At 35.3% G+C, this 16,913-nt stretch overlaps 1 protein-coding gene across 2 annotated transcripts; it reads left to right on the top strand.

The window, feature by feature from the left end:
- Positions 1 to 92: 92 nt before the first annotated feature.
- LOC108910928 (protein suppressor of sable) lies at positions 93 to 15,091 on the top strand. 2 transcript variants are annotated; one of them, XM_018715698.1, is made up of 12 exons: positions 93 to 270; positions 2,395 to 2,789; positions 3,840 to 3,985; positions 4,043 to 4,372; positions 4,433 to 4,517; positions 4,572 to 4,631; positions 4,779 to 5,003; positions 7,225 to 7,366; positions 7,452 to 8,048; positions 9,029 to 9,251; positions 9,310 to 9,490; positions 13,249 to 15,091. In XM_018715698.1, exons 1-12 carry the CDS (start codon positions 245 to 247, stop codon positions 14,250 to 14,252), a joined length of 3,414 nt encoding a protein of 1,137 aa, XP_018571214.1. In that variant the 5' UTR covers positions 93 to 244; the 3' UTR covers positions 14,253 to 15,091. The 2 variants fall into 2 exon arrangements, with proteins under 2 accessions (XP_018571214.1, XP_018571213.1); XM_018715697.1 differs by having other exon boundaries at positions 4,433 to 4,631.
- Positions 15,092 to 16,913: the final 1,822 nt, after the last annotated feature.

Here is a 16,913-nt window from a genome sequence, read left to right as displayed (position 1 = left end):
GTGACATATTCTGCATAGCGATTGGTTGGTTTCTAAGCTACGAGTTCGATATCAAAATTCCTTCATAAGAAAATCATTTGTGGTCTCCTCGCCAAAGAGAATAGTCGGTTTTACATGAAAATATGCGTAATTTCTTAAGAATGTCTGTCCCTCAAACAGATCAGGACAGATAAACAGTGAATGAGTGACTTTCATGCCATTTCATTAATATATTCCTGACTAGTGAATATTTACTTAGGTTGTAATGGCGCTCGTATGTGATATCAAAAGGTTTGCAATTAATTTTTACGGCAAAATTACACGACACCGTTTTCGAGGCCAGAAATATGTTAAAATTACGTTGAGAACGATTTATATCCGTGGAAAATTCTTATAACGCATTTCCGATGTCAAATACCTACCACATGGGCGTGGGTACACTCCCTGGGGCCAATTACCACCAAACGGGCACAATTAAGGCTATATACTGCCCAAAATTACGCAAAACTTCTTTCAAAATTCGTTTTATTTTGGAAATTTGCGAAATAGGGCCGTATTTTAGCGCTTTCCCAAGAAACACGGCAAATATGACGCGTACTTTTTATGCACACGTTAATTTGAAGGAAGGTAAAACGATCATTATTATAATTATTATTTAAACATAATTTCAGCAGTAAATTTAACATTGAAATCGCTCCCAACTTAATATTAGCATATTTCTTAAAGGCGTAAAGATAAATTTGTGTATATTACAATAATGGCCTCCATTATTATTCGATGGCTTTGGCTGTGTACCAATACTTTTTTTACCTTATTTTAGAAACGTAATTTCTTATCTATAATGCTAACATTTCAGTAACTATTTATAGTAGCATGTTCAAATAACTTATCTTGAATTTCACATATTCGTAAATATTGTTCAACGTAAATTTATCCTTGAACGACCTACAAAATTACTGTGAATTCCATATTTCTCATTTTTTGCATGAATTTAAATGAAGTGATAGATAATAATCGTTTGGTGTTGGGATATAAAAATAATTTAAATTGTTAGATACTAGATACAATTAATTTTTTGCATTAATGCGACGTCATTGTTGTTTTAAATTAGAAATATTGTTTTTACTTTGATTTAAAACGTATATAATCATAATTTAGGTAGGTCCTCTGAAAATATTTAGAATATACCTAATTTATTAAACGTCCTAACTCTCATCATTCGCTTATATCAGTAACGACGCTTCTACATATTTTAATTTTAAGAATTTACATAGGCAAAACTTTCCGCTTTCTCTACGTTTTTACTTGCACAATTTGGTGACGGGTTTAAAATCGAAAGAATTAGCACACAGCCAAGCGATGTCGTCATAGGACGAAAAGGTCGATCGAGTGGCCTTGAAACTATCGATCAAACGTCTGGCAGCGCCACCTATAACTTAACGGCGCAAAAATTTAAAAATGTAAAACCTAGTTTTTACAAGGACACTATTTACGCACACACTGACGTTATCTCTAGTCGATATGTTTACATGTTTTTTTGTATAAATTTACATAACTTGCATTGATAACTACTCTTAACGTGGGTTTTACGATTAGAAACATTTTGGGGCATAACAATACAAAATATTTAGAAAAAAAACGGAATTATCAATGTAGGTAAAACAATATATCTTGGTTATTGTTAAAGTTTTTTATATATGAGTTGAATATTGGTAGAATAGAATATGTCAAAACACAGAATATTTACTTAAAATTCGATTTTATGTTTCATCATAAAATATATAATCAGGGTTTCAGATAAAAAGTAGTATTGCTATATTTATCGGTTTTATTGTGTTGTTTATGATATTGTCTAAATACAGTTGGTTATTTCTATATTGGGGAAATAAAATTTGCTAGATAAATATTCCAGAATAAACTGATAATGCTTCTCTACAATATCGAATTTCAACAATTATTTATGTTGATATTTTAACTGTTATTTTTGTATTGATATTTCAACTGTTATTCAAAGATTATCAAATTATTTTGAACAAATATTTGCATATCATGTTCATTTATCAGTTACACATACATATATTTAAACAATGTCCCATATATTACAATTTTTGAAAACAATAGTTATTTATACCAAAAGAAATATAAATGTCATTTGCAAATTCTGGCCAGTTTATGAATTATAACTCTGAAGAAAGGGTTTTTACCTATTTTGCTCATTTGTTATTCTAATCCATTTTAATGAATGTATGTCAATGTAATAATTAACAAAACATTTACATTTAAATTTGAATAATGAAAAAGAGAAAATATTCATTAAACTGGGATCTACAAAAATTGATATACATATTAAAAAAAAAAACATTTTAAATGGGAAATTAAGAATTGTTATTAACAAAATAATATCCTACCGAACAGCAATACACCTGAAGAGCCCTCCAAAACTGAAGAGGATCTCGAAGATGGAGAAATTGAGGATGATGATGAAGAGGCCCCTGCAGAACCGCAAGAAGCTCCCAAAGCTGACTTAGCTATCCCAGCTCCGGTTCCGGTTAAAATCGTCGATAATAAAGTCAATGTAATCGAAAAGATTGAAAGAGATAGACCTAGAGATAGGTCGGAGAGAAGGCGACATGAGGAGAAAGGAAGGAAGCATATGACTGAGGCGGAAAAGAGTATATTGCATTTGCGGAAACGAGAGGAGATGCAAAGGAAAAAGTGGGAGAAATTCAATAGAAATAAAGACACCGTGATGGATCCTCTTGGTATGGAATCTATGTCATTTTCTGTCTCAGAAAATTATGGGCATACATGTAGGTTTCTAATTTAGATATTAAATATTTGCAATATCGTATTGATGTATGGGTTATTTTCTTAACATAAACATGTTTTTTTATACAGGGTGTTCGGAAATAAATGGGTAATTCTTTTAATATAGCTTCTTTAAATGAGTATAAACCGATTTAGATCAAGTTATATTGATAAATTTTTTTAAGGTAACTTAGTCACTTTTTAAGATATTTGAATGAAATTTGAAAGTTGTTTTTTTTGAGGTGGCCAACAATAAACATAGGTTTATTTTCTAAATAAAACATAGAGGTCGCTAAGAATAACTGCACTGTCTCTTGCCAAATCTTTTTGTCTGTTTGTCTGACGGCTGCAGTAGAAAATTGAAAAAAATGTTTCTCGAATGATCAATTTTGACATCATAAACCAAGTACACCCTTTTTTATAGAAAGTAAAGTGGTGTTTGGAAAAACATTTACTCATCTCAAGATTTCTGAACAGTAAGTATGGCAAATAAAAACAAGGCTAAGGTTTTCTTAATGACCCTTATGTTTTAAGTGGAAACTAAGCTATATTTATATTCGGCCAAAAAGTGACGAAATTAAGGTAATTTGATGTAAATCAGTTTATTTTCATACAAAGAAACTCCTGAATTTTGATCCATTTTTTTTCGGGACACCCTGTATAACTTTCGGAAAAGTGTCAACAATTTGTTCAAAATTTACTGTTCTTTTTTTAACTATTTCAATAAGAATTTAGATGATTGTTGTCAAGACTGAAATTGGACACCGTCTTTCAGATTTTTATTAATTCTAAGAGTAATTTCAGTAACTTATTATTTTTTAAGACTAAAAAGCAAATAGTTGTGAAAAACATAAAAAAATGTGCTTATTCAATTACATTGCGTATTATAGTTCTAATCATATTTATATTTCAGATAAATTGACCATATGTGGTAGTTGTTAATGAATTTTATTATGTATGTCCCTATGTCCATGATTTTTTCCATCGATTTCGTCGGTTCCCATTCGACTGAAATTTTTACAGCTCAATACACAACAAAAAAATTGTTTCAGATGATGATTTCGCCAAAAACATCGAAAAAACCCTCGCCACAATTCTGAATAAAAAAGAAAAAGAGGCTGCTGCGGCCAGTGGCGAGGAAGACAAAATAGAAGAAAAAAGGGGGAAGAAAAGGAAGAAGGGAGACAAGGATAGAAAAGTAAGGAAAACAACAAATAAACATTTATTTACAAAACTACATACACTTTTCTTGCAGAATAAACAGAGGAGGATAGAGTCTCCCAAGTCTGAAATAGACGAAAACGAAATGCTGAACATACGTGGGGGAAGTCCGGAGAAGAAGCCTGAAGAAAGGAGGGAAGGTAGTCCCTCGGTGCAATCGGAAGAGAGTTACGACTCGGAGTATTCTTCGGATCGCAGCAGAAGCGACGAACGGATTAGACGGAGAGAAGGAAAGAAAGCAAAGAGGAACAGAGACAGAGAACACGGTAGGGAGCGCAAGAATAGGGACAGAAGGAACGAGCAGCAACCTTTGAAGGATTCGCAGGGAGTTTGCGTTTTCTACTTGCAAGGAAAATGTCAAAAGGTATATTTAACACCCAAAATTTTTGCGCGTCTGCAATAAGCTTATTTTTTTTTTATATAGAATGATTGTCCCTACTCTCACGAAGCAGTGCCCCCCATGAAACTAGAACTCTGCAAGTTCTACCTGATGGACTGTTGCGCAAAAGGTGACAAATGTTCATATATGCATTCTGAATTTCCTTGTAAATTTTACCATACAGGTTTAAATTGCATACAAGGAGACAATTGCAAATTTGCCCACGGCAAACCCCTCTCTGAAGGTAAGCACCAGTGTAGTTCGTTCGTCTTGTAGTTCTAATGTCCCCTCCCTAGTCCACGGTCCTTTTACTCCGAAGTTTGACACAATATAAGTATTTCTTTTTTTATGGCGAACGGTACGAGTTTTTCACATTCTTGTTCCCTTCTAGGTCTGAAACAGATCTTGTTTAAACACCTCGAAACGGCGCCCCGCGATATTTTGGGCGGATTTCCCAGAATGAGCAGGGAGGAGGCGCTGAACTTGATCAACATTACGCAGATCAAGCTGCAAGAGCAGCAGGGGATGGACGTTAAAGAGGAACCTAAAGGTGGGATACCTTCATTGTTTGATATTAATGTACCCGTACCCCCTGAGTTATTACAAGGAGCCGATGGTTAGTTTTCTTTATTTCTTTTTATTTTATTATAGTTTAGTTGCCGTGCGACATTGAAGTCGTACATTTATTTTAAATGTATTTTTTGCTTTTTTTTTATTTATTTAGAAGTCGTAAAAATAATTCATTATTTAAAAGGTGTTTATTTCTACATGGTGTCCCGATTTACGGGTGTACAGATCATTAACGTAAGTAAGAAATATGACGTTCAATTACGTTTTACTGGGACGCAGCCAGTTTTCAAACCATTGTGAAAATAATAGAAAAATTTCCAATTTCCCAGCTTAACATAAAAATTTTATTTTTTAGTTATAGATTTTTTTTTAAGACTTACTACATTTTGGCCTACCAAACTTCTATTTTCTAGTTGTGCTATTGACTTGGCCAATTGTGATTTTTTTAATTAAGGAAATTGTAAAAGAAAAAGTTGCCTTTTATATTTCGGGAATGGACGATCCTGGTGCTGCCGATGTCCCTACTGTAAATTGCTGCTTTTTGTCAGTGTACTTATCCAGAACGTATTGACGTACAGCGAAATAGCGCATTAGTTGTATTATTTACAGTGACTTGAAAAATTCATCCAAAAAAATGGAATTAAGTCGTGAACATTTCAGTGCGATTATTTTTTACAACTTTCGACGGGGATTATTTCGCATTGATGAATTTAATTCAACTTTTGGCAATGAAGCACCATCAAAGACCACTGTATATAGGTGGTATACAGAATCCATTCATGGCTGTGGTTCGCTCACTGACGAATTTCGTGAAGGTCATCCATAATCGGCTGGTTGTGTCGATTGGTCAAAAGAAATGCTCAAGAAATATGATCGCGGTGCTTCAAAACACGTCTATGACATTGTAACAGGTGACGATTCATGGATTTATAAGTCCAAAAGTAAACAGCAGTTGACTATATGGGCCAAATCCAACAAAAATTGTTTTTTAAAAAAAAAACATGTTGGACGGTCATTTCTAAATGGTGCATAACCATTTATGTATTTGTCATCGGAAAAATTAGGGAAACCGTCCGCCGAAGACGGATCATTCTCCACCAGGACAATGTGAGCTCTCGCATGTCATGTCAAAAGTCCAATTGATGAATCATCATACAGCCTTGATTTGACAGCCGATGACTTTTTTATTCCAGTACATCAAAAATAAATGTGAGATCAATGTTTTTTGGCGCCTGACGAAGCGGTTGATGCGTTCAAAATGCATGTTTTGGAAGAAGCTTAATCGGAATGGGAAAAGTGCTTCGAAAATTGATTGAGGCGCATGCAAAAGTATGTCGACCTTCATCGAGAATATTTTGAAAAACAATGAAGCCTTATCCCAGGGGTCGGCAAGTAATTTTGGGTGGGGTCCGGATACTTTTGAAAATTTTTAACGAGGTCCAAAAAATAATTCATATTATTTTTTTTATTTTAATTTGGACTCAAATTTAATCTGCTTACTAACTATTAAGGACTCACACACTCACACAATTGTAAAATACTAGAAAAATGATAAGATTGGCACTTAAACGTAAAAAACATTTTTTAAATAATTTATTTGAGTAATTTATACTTTCAAAAAATTTTTGGCGGTGCAGTATTTTACCTTCCGCGGTCCGGATCTGGACCGCGGTCCGCCAGTTGCCGACCCTTTCCTTATACAATGACTAAATTTTTTTTTGCTCTCTATTTCCAAAATATAAAAGGCAAGCCTCGTATAAATTTTTCTTGCAAAATTACTATTTTTTCTGCATTAATTCAGCACAAAATTAAATGAATAACAATCAAATTAATTGAATCTGTTGCGTAATGGATTAAGAGTAGCAGTTTTTTTCTCAGTTTTATTATAAATTAATTGCAAATCATAAATGTATAAAAAAAAATTGAAATTATTTGAACTTTTCCAGAATTCCTGCCCGTTATTTTTTTTTTTTGCTAAAAAAACTGAATTCTGTTCTAACAGCAGCCTTTAGAATTCATTTAAAAACATACATTTGACCCCTGTATTTTCTTATTGCGTTAATAGTCTTAGTTCTTATAAATCGGTACACCTTGTATGTATTCTAGTTTCCATTAAACCTTTTTTATTTATCTTTTGATTAGTTAAAACTATGGTTACTAAGACATCTCTTTTTTACCGCGACAGGTTGTCAAAATGAAGTTTAATTATTGTAATATGCTGGAACCTACTTAAGTGAAATCCTTCTAAAGATTTGTGTGATTTGCAGATGTAAGGGGTAAAAATGAAAAATCGGGTAGGAATCGACCGTCGAGGTGGCAAGATCCCGACCCGTTGCCATCAAAAGATCTAAATTTCCCTCTCAAACCCTTCCAATACGGACAAGACCAGGACATGAGGATAAGAAACAGGTAAAGAATACTTCAGTATCTACAAGTTTACAGCGTTAATGTTAGAAAATTACAGCTATGAACTGAAACTTTGCTTTTCTTTCAGTAACGGGGACATCGACATGAGGACGTTGCCCCCGAATTTAGGACCGATACCAAACGTTCCAGCGAGCATATCCTCCGAAAGCAAGTCCGGCGAATTGGATCTGGAGAAATATAAACGCGAGGCGGGACTGGTGATCGATTCTCTGAAACAAGACTTAGACATTCGTACATCGAACATTTTACCCTACACCGCGTCGAAGGACGTGGATATTCGCCATCAACCTCTTCTACTGGGTAAGGATGTCGACATCAGGGTAATGCCCAAGATCTTCGACGACAAGCCGGAATCCAAAATCGAGGACGACAACGAAGACGAGCCGATGCTCCAGATAGACACCGGGGACGACTGTAACAAACCCGAAATGCCCAATTTGCCCGTGGACTTGCCCAAAACGCAACGGGACCTGTACCTTAGGATACAGGCCCAACAGAAGGAGACCGCTGTCGAACAGGACACAAAGGAAGGCTTTGAAATCGATGAGAACATCAATTGGTACTCGGACGATGACGATGAGGACGATAACAGGCTGACAATCAAGGTGGACAATGATGAGGTTAAGGAGAAGGAAGCGGCAGGGTCAGAGGGGACGGAAGCAAGGTAAAATGTTCATTCAATTTTAATAATAATAATAATAATAATAATTATTATTATTATTATAGTAATAATAGTCCAAAGATGATCTTGAAAAAAAAAAAATTTTTTGGGTCGCGTTTTTCTTGAATATCTTTTTCGATATTCATTTCTCGATAACGTCTATTACAGGAACCGATTGCTGGCATTTTTACGCGAATTTAAAAAAAAGAACGTTGCTCTATGACCTTCTGGAGCCAAGACAATTTTTTTTTTTAAATTACTGGCCGCTTTTGAAGTGCTACAGCGACCATTCTTACAGAGATTGAAGTTGAAGACTTATATTTTCAATGAAAAAATACGATGGTTCATTTTAGCCACTTCTGCATTTTTAATTGTGCGTCAAACCGAAGCATTCGAGCACAGCGCGAGCTAACTGTAGCGGTCAGCGGAGTGGGGGTAACGCTACTCGGCCGCTCCAAAAACTGAATTCGCGCGTTCAAAAGCGCTCTTAATTTCAAAATCTTCATTATCTCGACTTCTGGACCACGTACAAAAATTCTTTTGTACTTAATTTGAGGTAGCTCGACGAGATAAAACAAAATATGACGTTTTCGACAGCCTCAAATGCATAATTACCTTTGAAAAAAAATATCATGTAGCTGCGTCAGCGGTTGTAAAAATAAAATCTGTGGTTGTAAAAAAAATTTGGTGAAGCAGCTACATATTTTTTTTTCAAAGGGCAACAAATGGGAAAAGAATATTTTAATTGTTAAGAGTATTTTTAAATACTGAGTGTTCTATTGAACCCTTTTATGTTTTTAATTGATTACGTAGGTGGTTCAGCTTTAATTGGCTGTTGACAAAAAGTGTTCCAATTTCTATAAAATATGTTACCAGGCGTAGTTTTGCTCTCCCAAAAAGAGCACACTATTTTAATTTTTTTGTAAATTCCAGTGAATTTAAAGCCTCCCTTCCTAGTTATATCAACTATTCGTCGTTTTCAGTGAAGTGATAATGTCCCCACCGCAAATAAAACCTCTCGACGTGGTCGGCCAGTTGGGAGACCTCTCGAAAATTGACATCTCAGCGGAGGTGACGAAACTCTTAACGACCATGAGCCAGTCGCAGAATCAGTTCCCCTTCCTGCCTAAACCGGAAGGGAGTTCGACTCCGCCGCAATCGACCGCCTCTACTTCGACGTTGACCGATCCGAGGACGGCCAGACAGGTGTGTACGAGATTAAAAAGCCAGGTACTTTATTTTATAACAAATTCTTTTTGTTAAGGATCCACGAACGTCAACTGAGAAACAGGAGGTTCCAAGGGCGGACCCTAGATTGACCGCAGATCCTCGCCAAAGGTCTAGGCAAGGTTCGATAGAAGTCCAGAACAAACCGGAGAAGTTGAGTATATACGAGCAGGGCAGCATCGATAGGAACTCTGAAGAAATCGATACTGATTTCAGGAGTAAGTACAATGCAGTTTATTTTATTAAAAAAGGTGTATTTTTTGAAATTTACTTGATTTTTATTTATTGCTATTCTGGGAATTTATGAAAAAAGACGTTTTGCGACTGTTTCTAAGAAAATGCGCATTAAAAATTTTTTAGTTATACAGGGTGTAAAAAAAACCAGGTGAATTTGACATTTAACGACATATTCTTTTTGAAGAAATATAGTGAAAAACATTGCAATCAAAAAATTATTTTATTAATAACTGTTGTAACAAATCTTTTGTATAATTTTGGTTAAAAAAAATTGTTGAGCGGACAGTTGAAAGGTGGGTCATAGTACCCTTTGACACTTCTCAATCTATTTAGATGTGTATCTACTGACATATTTTGAGTGTGGGTGAAATAGAACCTACAAAATATGTCATTGTTATTCGATACCTACAGGTACAAAGCATTGTTTTGTACCTACTGACACAATGACCTAATCTGTAGGCGCATTAGAGCACTGGAGGCAGCATCCCAGTGGCCGAGAGTGTAGAAGAGGTTGTAGAGAGAGAGAGAGGTTGTAGAGAGAGAGAGAGAGGTATAGGAGGGTGTTTGCTATCTCTCTCTAGCAGCACGCAATTGGCTGCGTTCCTCTCCCCTTGTCAACGATAGAAGCAGCTGTTCATGGCAGAACCAATCACATGCTGCTAAAGAGAGATAGTATATACCCCCCTATACCTCCCTTTCTCTCTACGACCTCCGCTGCCTCCAGTAGTATATGCTCGAAGGTAGGCGCTAGGAAACGAAAATTTGTTTTGCACTACGCGAAATAAACTTTTTAAGAGTATCATTATTAAATTAAAAATTTATACCAGATGTAGAAACAAAAAGGTAAATTAATAAGCAACTAACATATATTAAACATCGCCACCTATTAAATTACCTTGAAACTGCTCTTCAACATCTACTTGGAAAATATACTTCCGAATGCAAAGTAGTAAATTTTTGGAAATTTTGAGCCCAATGCTATCTCAGATGTCCAAAATTATGCAGAAATGTTAACAGAGTAGATACGATTTATGGACATCTTTCTATAGCTTTTTCGAGATGATCGAGTATTTGTAAACCAAGTCCTAAGTGAAAATTTTGCATCAATCTAAAAAATAAATAAAAAATGTTGGTGTGAACGACGAGTACTAAAACCCCTCCTTCATCTATTTGCGCAACAATTATATAAAAATGTGTCGACATGCCTATAAGATTTCAACAGAAAAAAAAATCAAGTTATTAATAAAAATCTTTATTTATGGGGTTGTTTGAAACATCTGGTATATTCTACTCCAGTTAATGCGGTTGAAGAACTTTGAGAATAAATAATGCCGCCAGAGCAATCTCAACAATCCAGAAATCTCAGTAAGAGTTAAAGAAAATTTTCAAAGTTATGTACAATTACATCTTATCAATAACGGAGGACATTTCGGCATTTGTTGTAACTTAATTTTGTAAAATAAGTGTAAATCTACCTTATTATTTTTCAATAGTAACTAAATTAATTCCGTATCATTATCTTTACTGTACGAGGCATATACACAAAGTAAGAGTACTGAGACTCTGATGCTCTGTTGTTTTTTGTTTTCGACAAAGTTGGCAACACTGCATTCAAGGCCAGGATATTGCTAGCAGAATGTGCGCTTATTTGTCTGTTAGTTGAGAACTGTTGTTGTAGTGGCATGTTGAAATGAGTTCTGCTATTCTGAATCGCGCCAGCTGCGAGACGAGGAGCGTAACCCGATTTCTTCTTGCAAAGGGAAAGGCCCCGTTTCAAATTTTTAACGCAATGTTTATGGGGATGGTATGATAAATCATACTAATATGTACAAGTGGTTTCATGAGTATAAAGCTGGCAGAACAAATGTTCATGATGAACAAAGGAGTGGGCTTCTCTCAATCGTGACTGATGAGATGGTGAACAAGATCGAAAAACTGCTTTGTGGCGACCGTCGATTGACTTTGGACGAGATGAACGCAGTGTTTCCACAAATCTCCAGATCTCTTCTGTATGAAATAATTGGTTATCGAACATTGTGTGCGAGATGGGTGCCAAAATGCTCATGGATCAACACAAAGCCGCATATTCACGGGAATTTCTCGCATGCTTCGAAGTGGAAGGTGAACAATTCCTTGACTGTACTATAACTGCTGACAAAACGTGGGTGGCTCACTACACCCCTGAGACGAAAAAACAATCAATGCAGTGGCGACATCCGTCTTCACCATCAGCGAAAAAATTCAAAACCATTGTTTCTGCCTGAAAAGTCATGGCAATTGTGTTGTGGGGACTGTAAAGGGATTCTCCTTATTGACTTTTTGCCCCAGGGGGAAACATTTAATGCTGCGTGGGATTGTGAAACCTTGAAAACACTGCGAAAGGTGATACAGAACAAAAGAAGTGGAATGTTAATGAAGGGAGTGGGCTTGTTGCATGACAATGCATGTCCCCACACAGCCAACGCCACAAAGTAACCCTTGGATTCATTCGGTTGGAACATCAACCACCCCACTCACAGTCCTGACCTGAACCCTTCTGATGTTCATCTTTTCAGGGTTTTTATGAGTGAAAATAGGTTTTCTACTGACGATGACGTCCACCAGTGCCGTAAAGCAATGCGAACAATCGGTCCGAGAGGCAGCGGGAGATTTTTTGATGAAGGTGCCAGAAAGCTCATCCCTTGTCTCTCAAAGTGCGTTGAGGTTGAAGGCGACTTTGTCGAAAAGTAGTGTTTGATGTACCTTTCTGAATATGTACATTTTTTTTTGTTTACTGCCGTTTCGATTTTTTTAAAATCGAGTACTCTTACTTTGTGGATATGTATAATCAACTAAGCGTTTTGATTTATGCTCTAGCGGTGGGCAGCAAAACAAATATATCATCTTACTTAGATTTTTGAAAAAAAATATTAGACTAAAGTTAAGGTGGCCATATCCCTGGCTGAGAAATAGTCAAATTTCTGGCGTTTTTAGGTACTGAAATCTTGAAAAGTAAAATGTGTAGAACAAAAGTAAGCACAAAAATAAAATCCTTGGTGTTCTATTTATTCATTGTTACTATTTAAATTTACTCAAATAACATAATAACTAAAAAAAAGCGTTTGTAAAACATGGGTTTGCTGTTATCCTAACCCCACATTTTATTAATTATTATCACGTACTTATAAATAAAAGTAAACAATTTTATATGTAGGACTAAGCAAGTAAATGTTATAAGAATATTTACATGTAGAGTTATATATAAAAAAGTTTGTATTTTCGTAAATTTCAGTACCTAAAACCATGATGGTTTGATCGTTTTTTGCACCTGTTTATTCGTTTTACTGCGGCGTCTCTGAAAATAATCAGATAGCATGACATAACATTCCTCTTATTTGATAAGCTTTAGATTATTCAGTTATTAAATGTTTGAAATTTAAAATTTGGCAATTATTTCTGGGCCACCCTGTATAAGCTTCTACTGAAGGAAGCACCTTTAATACTGGCTTCAAATATGTATTACAATAGAGACTTGGTTATTATTATTTGTTTGGAAAAAATGATCAAAAAGCATAGTGATGGATATATTCTTTAGTAACTTTAAATTGTGACTAAATCAGTGGTAATCTATCAAGGATAGCAGTTGTCAAATAAAATCAAATGAATTGTCAAACCTTACATTCTATTAATCTGTAATCTTACATTAGAAAATTAAAATCTAACATTTCAATGTTTCTATATCCGCCTTATTACCCTCTAGGTTCTATACGTTCCGATGTGGACCTTCGCAACCTTCAGTTACCCTTCAAGGGCATGCAAAACTACACTCCTGCCACGGAAATAGACGCGAGCATAAACTCCCATCTCCCCATACCCTGGAAGGTGGTCACGGTAGAGATACCGCGACCCGATTACACAGGTTTAAAGTTAAGCATAAGCGATGCCGAGAAAACCGGCGATCCTCGATTACGTAAAATATTTAGGTTAAGCGTCGAGGAACGGGATACTCCACTTAGCCCAAAGGCAAGTCCCAAGTCTAGTTCGACGACCGTAAGGGTAGATCCGAGGCTTAGGAAAATGGAGGATAGTAATAAAAACGAACCTCAGCCGGGCGCGATGACGTTTAACCAACAGCTGAGCATGTTGCAAAGCTCGGCGTTTTACCAGAGCTTGACGAGCAACCAGAAGCTTTTACTCAACCAGGAGTTGAGTCAGCGAAGCGATCCCAATAACTCCCATGACCCGGTACTGAACAGTTTGCTGTCCAACCTTAATATTATACCAGGAACGAGCCTGCAGCCGAATTCGAATTTGGGCGCTGCCCTGTCGATATTAGCCAACGTCTCAAAGTTGAACCCTATCTTGCCGCCAGGACAACAAGCTAATTTACCCGTCAATCCCATGTTGAGCCAGAATCCGAACATTATGAATCAAATGGCGCAGAGCGTTTCACAGCCCGGTCTGCTGGGCGCAGCGCCCGGCATACCAAACTTACCCCCGGATTTTCCCATCAACTTCGACCCGAGGAACGGAGGATTGCTAGGAAACGCCCCGATGCCCTTCGGGGGCTTCCCGCCGGACGGTCCCGGCAACTTTAACAATTTCAACGAAGATTTCTACCCGCCCAACAATCCCGGCAACAGGGATAACAGGGGGTTTAATAGAGACAGGAGGCGGGGGAGGAATTTTAACAGGAACAATCCCGGTAACAGGAATTTTAGGAGTAGAAATAACCGAGCAAATAGAACTCACTCGCCTCCGTAGGAGGTGCCTTTAGGTTAGTTTCGAGAAGTAAGTTTCTCCCTTGTAAATATATGAGTCGAGTTGTGCCAATTCTGGATCCGCTTTTTTTCCTCTTTATGTGCAGGGTGGTTTGTCATTATCTTTTACAAGGCGTTGTAAAATAATGTAATTTAATTGTTGTAAATAAATGTTTAATTCATATATTTTTATTGTTTGGTTGGCGTCTATCTATATAAGACTGAACTTTTGGGATTGTCGAGTGTGCCTCATTGTATTGAAAAGATAATTTCTAAATAAGATGTTACAGCAGTACAAATCGATTGATTTCCGTTATTAGTTTTCTTCTAATGTCGACATCTTAAGAAATTTAAAACTCCAGTGTGTTCGAAATTAATCGTGGTAATGTGATTTTAATAAAATTTAATTTTAGCCTCGGAAATTTTGACTTGTTCACTAAAATTCTCTAGTGATTGATTATACACCTTAATAGTCGATGTTAGTTCAAACACATCTTTTTGCTGCACTTAATTCGAACAATTAAACTTCATTTCTGTAATCATTTACAATTAAAAAGGACGTACAACCGATCTCACTTTTAATCGTGAGCGATTTTAATTTTAATTATTAATTTCTAGCCCCATATAATTTATATACGCCTAAGTTCATTCCTAAGGTTGTTTGTTACATTTATCGTGTTTACTGTAAATATATATATTAATTTATTTAATCCTCTGCCTGAAAATCTCGCAATCCCACTGACAAATATTTATTTTTGTTATATATTTTAAATGTATAATTTCGATTAATGCTATTAAATCACTGTAATTGTATATTGTGTACAGAATAAATCATTCTTTTCATATCGTACATTTTATCTGTTCCCTGCAAAACCTAAATCCTCTTCAAATCGGGTCATTTTTTATTAGACCAATCGAAATAATTCATTTAGAGGGGAAAAAAAGAAAATTGCTTGACTTTTAGAAGTGGAAATGGTACAGGGGCTTATAATAAACGAAAAAAAAAAATGCGTGAGCAGGGGTGACGAAGGGTCGATTTAGGGGGTTGAAAAGTTGTGAAAAATGATATCATTGGGATTTCTGGCGAAAGGTAACGTCAAACAAAGGATTCATGCAAAAATCTACAACTTTTGTAGAGGTCACTTTAAGACAACCTTCAAATTTCCGAGAAAATTGTGAAAAACGTTTTTTTAATTTTCATTTTTTATTTCTCATTTCCGCAAAAATAATTTAATTTTGACAAGTTTGGTGAAAGTTACCTTTCTGTGTCTTAAATAATCACAAATTTTTTTAGATAAAAAAAATTAAGAAGTTTCCGAGATATTCATTTTTTCCCGTCTGAAACACTTTTATTTTAAAGAAAAATTCTACTTAGAAAAATCATCGTACAGAGCTCTGCCGGTGGTCATTGTTTTCGTTTTGACAAACTTTTTGGTAAAATAAAAAAATCTGTAATCACAGTTCAAAAACATGCACAAATATGCAAAAAAAAAATGACTTGCAACAAGGAATTTTTCAGTAATTGTTGATAAAAAAAATCAAGAACTGATTACACCATTCAATTCTACGGAAAAAAATTAAAAAAAACTCATTGTTTGACACAAAACTTTATTTTTGCACAGTATTGCTATAAACATCGAAGTCGAATAGTGAATAAATAAAATAAATAATAATTTTTTTCCGTATTCCGATTAGTGTACTTATTTTTTTAAATTTTGATGAATTCTTACAGTGTGTCCAAGATAAGGATGGTGTAGCATTAGGATCTAGGAAATGGTAAGAGATACGGAGTGGCTCAAATTAGAAAAAAGTAGTGGTTTTTTATACCTAACAATATGCTGTTTAGTTTTAAAATTCCGGGTAGTTCCGGAGATATCTGGAAAAACCCGAAATTTTGCAAAATCGTACTATTTTTTTCCTGGCTTTATTTGAAAACGGATTTTAAAATAAATTGCATATTTACATTGCCGCTTTTTTCGCTCTATCCAATGGCGTCAACATTTTTGCAATCCGACGTTTCGTCTTGGAGTGACCATCTTCACGTTAATTTTTTTAAATATGTCCTGCTATTTTTATGACAAAATCTAGTCATATTTAATTCTGAATTAGATGATATTGCTATTGTAATCACGTAAAAAGGTATTTAGCTATTATTTAAAATTTTTCCTGAGTACGGCTCTGAATGCTTTCAAAATATCTATTGGAGGAAATCGTAACAGTATAAAAGTCGATACAGCACAAAATATCCAACAATTTTTTTTAATCAATAATTTAAAAACTTGTACATAAAAAAAATAATACGAATTTATTGCTGATAGTAGTAGCAACAATTATTGTTGAATATTTTGTGCGGTATTGACTTTTATACTGTTATGACTTCCACCAATAGATATTTTGAAAGCGTTCAGAGCCGTACTCAGGAAAAATTTTAAATGATAGCTAAAACAAGCTAAAAATCTTCGCAGCTGCAAGAGATTGTTTTTAATAAATCTTCAGGCACGACTGAAACTTCTGTAAAGCGAGGTATAAGTAATTTGGATGTAGTTATTTTGTTCCCAAGCCACTTCTGAAGCTTAAGGTATGCTCTATAGGAGTGTTCTGTAACTGCTCCAGTTGGTCATTTTTCTAATTTCAAAGTAAACTTTGCAGTTAATACTTTGTATTG

The sequence above is a fragment of the Anoplophora glabripennis genome, unplaced genomic scaffold (genome assembly GCF_000390285.2).
Source record: "Anoplophora glabripennis isolate ALB-LARVAE unplaced genomic scaffold, Agla_2.0 scaffold462, whole genome shotgun sequence".
Taxonomy (NCBI): Eukaryota; Metazoa; Arthropoda; class Insecta; order Coleoptera; family Cerambycidae; genus Anoplophora; species Anoplophora glabripennis.
This window is presented reverse-complemented; position numbering and strand designations above follow the sequence as displayed.

What these genes read in the sequence shown, in the direction of transcription:
- LOC108910928 (XM_018715697.1), top strand. Translation starts at nt 245, where the DNA reads ATGGCGCTCGTATGTGATATCAAAAG. An exon ending in AGAAAATTATGGGCATACAT is followed by an intron (nt 2,790 to 3,839) that starts GTAGGTTTCTAA and finishes AAATTGTTTCAG; the next exon opens with ATGATGATTTCGCCAAAAAC. An exon ending in GACATGAGGATAAGAAACAG is followed by an intron (nt 7,367 to 7,451) that starts GTAAAGAATACT and finishes CTTTTCTTTCAG; the next exon opens with TAACGGGGACATCGACATGA.